At 36.9% G+C, this 7,636-nt stretch overlaps 1 protein-coding gene across 1 annotated transcript in view; it reads right to left on the bottom strand.

Annotated features, from left to right (window-relative positions):
* LOC128997646 (uncharacterized protein K02A2.6-like) overlaps window positions 1-5,690 on the bottom strand; it is a 39,105-nt gene extending 33,415 nt beyond the window's left edge. Inside the window, exons 1-3 of the mRNA XM_054423285.1 lie at window positions 5,673-5,690; window positions 4,757-4,946; window positions 2,009-4,318 (exon numbers count right to left, since the gene is read on the bottom strand). Coding sequence (XP_054279260.1) covers window positions 2,009-4,318; window positions 4,757-4,946; window positions 5,673-5,690 — 2,518 coding nt within the window. The remainder of the gene's footprint in view (window positions 1-2,008; window positions 4,319-4,756; window positions 4,947-5,672) is intronic.
* Between the last annotated feature and the right edge of the window lie 1,946 nt (window positions 5,691-7,636).

A 7,636-nucleotide genomic window follows, 5' to 3' on the forward strand; every position in this document is an offset into this window, starting at 1 on the left:
TTCCGCACACCCCTCCCCAGAACTTAATTTTTTTTATCGCAAGGTACCCCTTGTGACATATCAAATGAAAGAGCATGAAAAAAGAAAATGTTTGGTGAAAAAAATTGAAAATCGGCTCATGAATTTGTTAGATTACCCCCCCCCCCCTTTTCCCCTACCCATAACTTTGTTTTTAATAGCAAGGTACCCCCCCCCTTGTGACTTATCAAATGAAAAATAAATTTCACCAAGCATTTTCTTTTTTTATGCTCTTTCATTTGATATGTCACAAGGGGTACCTTGCTATTAAAAAAATTTTGTTAAAGGAGGGGGGAAGGGGGGAATTTGAATGTAACGTTGAATTCAAAACAATTGGGCCCCCTACGTCAATAGAGGATTCCCGCAAACTGCACATTTCTATCTATTGCGGTTTTTACATAAATAAAGATGCAAGTTAAAAAAAAAAACACCATGTATGAATAAAATTAGAGTGTTGTCTGTACATTGCTCAGAAATATATATTTTTTTGTTATTTTTACGTTATACAGTTAAGAAGCCGAAACAAGTCTTATCTCAATTTTTTTCTGCCTGTCTGTCTGTCTTCCGTCTGTCACAGCCCAAGAGCCATTTTACGCGGCCTTCTCCTGAAAAACGAGAGTACCTATCTAGATCCGAATCATTTTAATGTATTCACTGGATTGGCGAGAGTGTCTTTAGCTATTAAAATATGGCCTCATTACTTTGTAAATAAACTTACGGACGTTTAGAAACCCAATTTTGTGCAATTTTTCTCAAGTTTTCTCACAATGTTTATCACATAATCATCTATGAAATAGCGAACAGCTGTTCGGATCAAAATTATTTTTCTAGTTGTCACTGATATGTTTACATTGAATGTTGTTTACAGATACCGCAATCATTTCCGATCACATTTCAAAAGAAAATCCAAACCAAGTTGGATTAAACCCGTTTTTCCTGAGGTTTTTCCTTACATAACGGATTTAATTAATCACAAGTGCAATAATGTGTAGGGTAACAGTAAATGAAAACAGAGATTCTTTGTGTATACAATTTTTCTTCAGTTTTGATAACCGGGAAAGAGACCTTGAATCATTGTTGTATATGGCTGGGAAACTTACATTTTTTACATAAGCGTTACTAATAGCTTACATAAAGGTTTCAAATCATTAACGGCACTTCAATGGTGGTTGTGTAAAGTGACAACTGCAGTGGGTGATTGTAACAGAGGTTTACGGATTATGCTCAAATCGCTTTTAAAATGTGCCTTCTCAACGCTATGTGCTGCTCGCTGGCCCATACAGCCAATAGACCAATTGCCTATCTCTTTTGGGTTCGTAGGCCTAAACAATTATTCATAATTTGGTAGCGCCTATTACTCAGTGTTCCGTACGGACAGGACAAGAACACCTTTGATAGTGAAGAGAGCACAAATTATATTGTTGATTCCACTAATTTTAATAATAAAAGTTCACATTTTGTATAAGAAAATAGAAAGTAAGTTTTTTATTAAATCACAATCTGTAAGTAAACATAAACAATTCAACAAGTAAACAAAAGAATAATTTGAACACATGTTATAAATAAAATGTAAATAAAACATATGTTAACACCTCCTCCTCTATTTTCTGTGCTGCGGCACTCTACGAAGAATCAGCTGATCAACATGTCTTCTTATTATTCGTCCATCTTCCAGCTGAACTACGTACATTACATGTCCTTGCTTTTCAGTTATATAGCCTGAGTACCACTTGGATGATCCATTGACATATTCCCGCGCTTGAACCTTATCTCCAACTTTGAAATTCCTTTTAATACCGACTTGGAGTCCCTTTTTCTGATATTTATTCGATTCTAAGGTTGGAACAATTATTGCGACTCGCAATACCTCGCAATGCGAGGTTTGTTCGTACACTCCTTCCAAACATTAGGTGGTATGCTGATGTACCAGTTGAATTCGGGGATTGCCTGAGTTGCATTACAAGTCTTTGGATTTTGTTTTGCAGTGTACCCTTTTCTCCCTCCATGGATTTTAACGCCTTCTTGACAGTCTGCACGTATCTTTCAGCCTGTCCGTTTGAGTTTGGGTCATATGGTGCTGTTGTTCTGTGAACAATCCCACATTCATTCATGAAGTTTTTGAACTCTTGGGAAACAAACTGTCTTCCATTATCTGAAACTAAGATTTGAGGGAACCCAAAAGTTGAAAAGATTTTCCGTAATTCTTGGACTGTCCATGTACTTGTAGTTGTTCTTGTCTGTATCACCTCCACCCACTTACTAAAAGCATCCACTAATATGAGGTACTGTTGGCCATCTGTTGGTCCTAAGAAATCAATGTGCACTCTCTCCCATGGATTAGTAGGTTGTTCCCATGGATGGATAGTTTTTCTCGGGTTGTTGCATTGTTCAATGCATTGTCGACATTCAGCTACCATATGTTCAATATCCTTGTCTATACTTTTCCACCAGCAAAAACTGCGAGCTAAAGCCTTCATTTTTATTTCTCCTAAATGAGCTACGTGTAATTCTCGAAGCACGTGAGGTTTGAGGGATTGAGGTATCATGACTCTCCAGCCCTTCAGTACACAATCATCTTGAATGGACAGTTCGTTATCGTGAAATCCATATTGTTCCACAGATTGTCCTGATTTTAAGGCCTGTAGGACTGGACCCAACACAGAATCGTTGATAGTTTCCTTAGCCACCACGGTACTGTTGACATTGAGTGTTTCTAGTTGGTTTATGTGGTACTTGGAGAGGTCATCTATAGCGTTTTCTTGTACAACTTCAGTAGGGAAACGTGAGAGATAATCTGCATTGCTATGATGAGCAGTTTGCCTGTACTCTATGTCATAGTTGAACCCGGAGAGAAAGTGAGCATAGTTGAATATCCGTGTTGCCGAGATTGTTGGTAAGGTCTTTGCTGGATTAAAAATTGAGACTAGCGGTTTGTGGTCTGTAATCAAAGTAAATTTGCGGCCATAACAAAATTGGAAAAACTTTTTCAAGCCCCAATATATTCCCAAGGCTTCCTTGTCGATTTGAGAGTATTTTTGTTCTGATTTGGTTAAAGATCGAGAGGCGAAGGCAATTGGTCTGTCCGTTCCATTGCTATAGCGGTGAGACAGAACGGCTCCCACACCTACCGGTGAAGCATCAGTAGCTAAGACCAGAGGTAAGCTAGGATCAAAGTGAACCAAAACGTCGTCACTTGTGATAATTTCCTTAATCTTCTGAAAACTCTTTTCACAAGATGAATTCCAATTGAAAGGGTTTCCTTTTCGTAGCAGTAGGTTCAACGGATGTAGTAGTGTTGCCAAATTCTTTATGAATTTGTTGTAATAATTTGCTAGGCCCAGGAATGTTCGGAGTTCAGAAACGTTTTCTGGCCTTTTACATTTCAGAATGCTCTGTATCTTGGTATCTGACTTATGTAGCCCTTTGCTATCGATCACATGACCTAAATACTCAATTTTCGTCTGGAAAAACTTGCATTTGTCTCTATTTAGCCTCAAATCGTTTGTCTTCAGTCGTTCGAACACCTGTTTCAGTCGGCGAAGAAGCTGTTCCCGGTTAGATCCTTGGATAATGACATCATCGAAGAAACTTTGTACACCTTCTAAGCCATGTAATGTTTTGTCCATGAATCTCTGCCATAACAAGGGTGCCACTTTTACTCCAAACATTAATCGGTTCACCTTAAACAGCCCTTTATGAGTACTGATTGTTTGCATTATGGCACTGTTTTCGTCCATCTCCAGGTGCAAGTATGCATTACTGATATCAAGAGTACAAAATATCTTTCCACAATGCATCTTTGACATGATATCGTCGATCCGAGGTATAGGGTAGTGTTCGTCTTTGATGACTTTGTTCAATGTCACCTTGTAGTCAGCGCATATTCTGACTGAACCATTTGGTTTGACGACCGGAACAATTGGAGTGCCCCAATCAGATGATTCGACTAGTGTGATTATACCCAAAGTTTCCAGTCGTTCAAGTTCTTTCTCTACCTTTTCTTGAAGTGCATATGGCATGTGTCTTGGTTTGATGTATATTGGCTGGGTTTCGTCTTTTACATTAAAATGGCCCTTTTCGTTTGGTATTTTCCCAATGCCTTCTTTGAAAATGTCTTCGTATTGAATCATCAGTTTATCTAGTTCTTGAATGTTTTCATTTGTTTCACTTGAATCTAATGAATGTATGTCAGCTGCATCAAGCTGAATCTCTCTTATCCATTCTCTTCCGAATATAGAGTCTACACACTTGTTTACAATGTACAGTTTTCCAACAAAACTTTGATCTTTGTACTGAACATCTACAAAAACAACTCCTCTTGGATTGATTATTTCTCCAGTGTATGTCCTGAGTTGAACATTTGTTTTGAAAATCCTTTTTGGAGAATTTAAAAGTTTAAATGTATCATATGATACAATGCTGAGAGCCGCTCCTGTATCTAATTCCATTGTCATGAGTCGTCCTTCCACTTTTACCTCGAATGAAGTTGGTAAATTTCATAAGTGTCATCACTTGTATTTTCTACGGATTCATCTGATTGTTTTACTTCTTTGTTTGGTTTCCTTAAGCACACTCTTGCTAAGTGACCAAAACGTTTACACGAGTTGCATTCTGCATTTTTGAACTTACATTTATGGGCTCTATGTGAATCATCACCACATCTATAGCATTTGTTCCTCAGTTTCTCAAAACGAGATTGATAATCAGAGAGTTGTACGATTAGATTTACTTGACTTACTATCCAGGTGTTTGTTCTTGCTCGATACTTGGTGTACTTCCTCTCGATATTCATTTGTCTTAACTATTCTGCTCTCACTTGTCGCTAGTTCCAATGTAGCTGCCTTCTCGACTACTTCTTTAAACGGTTGCAATAGTTTATCTTGAAGAAGATGAAGACGTATATCAGAGTCTCTTAGTCCCCTGACAAACTGCATTCGAAGTAGAATTTCAGATACGGATTCATTACAATGTGTACAAGTAAACTGGCATTCGACACTGAGCTTTCGAAGAGCATTTGCGTAAGCGTGTACAGATTCATTACATAGTTGAGTACGTGTTGTGAATTTGTGCTGACGAGCCCAAATACTGGGTTTTGGTTCTAGTTGTGCCATTAACAGATGAATCAATTCCTCATATGGCTTGTTATGTGGATCATCTGGTATGCAAAGATCGTAGAGCTGTTCGTGTATTTGTGGGGTGATTGATTGTAAAAATAAATCCACTTTGACCTTTGGACTTAAGTTTCCCCGTAATTTTGTGTAGTTTTCAAAGCGCCGAGTGAAGTTTTGAAAACTTTCCTCTTGTGTATATGGCTGGAAAGGAATATTAGATACATGTTGAGATATTGTAGAGCCAGACATTGCAGTTTGTGTAATGTACTTTTTCTTTTCTGCTTCAAGGAATGTTCGTATCTCTCTATATAATTCTTCTAACTGCCATCGAATTTCTAATTCACTTTCTACTGAATTAGTGTGAAGTTCAATATGTGACTGTGTAGCTTCGAGTTCAGTCCATATTGCTGAAAGTTTATCGGTATAGTAAGTGCATGTATCTTGAGAATGTTCACATGTAAGTAAATCATCCTTGAATTTGTTCAAGCGTAGTTCTAGCAACTTTCTTTTCTTGAGATACAAATCCAATTCTTTTCTACTTACCATTTTACTCGTCGCCATTGTTGATTCCACTAATTTTACTAATAAAAGTTCACATTTTGTATAAGAAAATAGAAAGTAAGTTTTTATTAAATCACAATCTGTAAGTAAACATAAACAATTCAACAAGTAAACAAAAGAATAATTTGAACACATGTTATAAATAAAATGTAAATAAAACATATGTTAACATTATAATTAATTATAAGAGCACAAATTATAAAACTTATATACAGGGTGTTGAAAATGTCTGGAACCAACATTATATCTGGTGAGTGGTTAAAGAAAAACAAATGATATTTTGTGTACGGATATACTATGGTTTTACCTATCTTTTGGTGCCTTATGAAAATTTTTACCACTTATAGGGAACGTCCTGTGGAGGATGCAGTAATAAGTTTAAAAGGAAGCCTATGGTAAATGATACATCATTTTAAAGGCCATTTTTTTCTGAGTAAGGAGCCACAAGTTTCATCTCAAAAGGACCACCCTAGCAAAAATGACGACTGTTTGAAATTTAAATAACCACTTATAGGGAACGTTCTGTGGAGGATGCAGTAAAATGTTTTCATTGAAGCCTATGGTAAATGATACATCATTTTAAAGGCCATTTTCTTCTGAGTAAGGAGCCACAAGTTTCATCTCAAAAGGACCACCCTAGCGAAAATGGCGACTGTTTGAAAATTAAAAATTCCGTTTACTATAAGTGGTTTTTTATATTTCAAACAGTCGCCATTTTTGCTAGGGTGGTCCTTTTGAGATGAAACTTGTGGCTCCTTACTCAGAAAAAAATGGCATTTAAAATGATGTATCATTTACCATAGTCTTCCATTAAAACTTTTTACTGCATCCTCCACAGGACGTTCCCTATAAGTGGTAAAAATTTTCATAAGGCACTAAAAGATAGGTAAAACCATAGTATATCCGTACACAAAATATCAGTTGTTTTTCTTTAACCACTCACGAGATATAATGTTGGTTCCAGACATTTTCAACACCCTGTATTGTTGTAGCACAAAATTAGCACTAAATCATGGCACCATTTTCAACCGATTTGCTCAATGTGGCGGGGCGGATGACGTCATCACCGGCAGCAGTTTTTCTTCATTTACTCGGGTGTTTTAAGAGCACAAATTATAAAACGTATATACAGGGTGGCTGAAAAGTAACTTGCACCCCCACTTAACTTTTCAACCATTTTAGATATTTGAAATCGGTTTGCGGCAACCTTCTTAGATACGAGGGTCTACAATAATTATGGTCGATTTTGAAAATTTTGCCCTTAGGGGTAGCGGGGGTAGGGGGTAGCTCAAAATTTTCAAATGACAAGTATAGTCGAGTTTGGTATCATTTTACAGGTCTTGGCAAAACATGAACATTGACATAAAAAAAAATTGAAATCGGACCACTAATAACAAAATGGCAGCTAAAAATGATTGAGACAATGGTTATTCAAAGTTATTTTGCGCTGCCATTTTGTTATTAATGGTCCGATTTCTATTTTCTTTATGTTAATTGTTATGTTTCATCAGGACCTACAATATGATACCAAACTCGACTATACTTGCTATTTGAACATTTTGAGCTTCCCCTACCCCCGCTACCCCTAAGGGCAAAATTTTCAAAACTGACCATGATTATTGTATCCCTTCATTTCCAAACAAGTTGCCGCAAACCGATTTCAAATATCTGAAATAGTTAAAAAGTTAAAGAGGGTGCAAGTTAATTTTGTTGCCATCCTCATGGTTATTTGGGTTTGAAACGTTTTAGGGCGCCATTTTTTATTAGTGAGCCGATTTTGGTTTTCTTTATGTCAATGTTCATGTTTCGTCAAGACCTGTAAAATGATACCAAACTTGACTATACTTGTCATTTTAAAATTTTGAGCTACCCCCTACCCCCGCTACCCCTAAGGGCAAAATTTTCAAAATCGACCATAATTATTGTAGCCCCTCGTATCTAAGAAG

Source organism: Macrosteles quadrilineatus, unplaced genomic scaffold, assembly GCF_028750875.1.
Source record: "Macrosteles quadrilineatus isolate MER2022 unplaced genomic scaffold, UCM_ALF_1.0 Scaffold_6__1_contigs__length_79288215, whole genome shotgun sequence".
NCBI lineage: Eukaryota > Metazoa > Arthropoda > Insecta > Hemiptera > Cicadellidae > Macrosteles > Macrosteles quadrilineatus.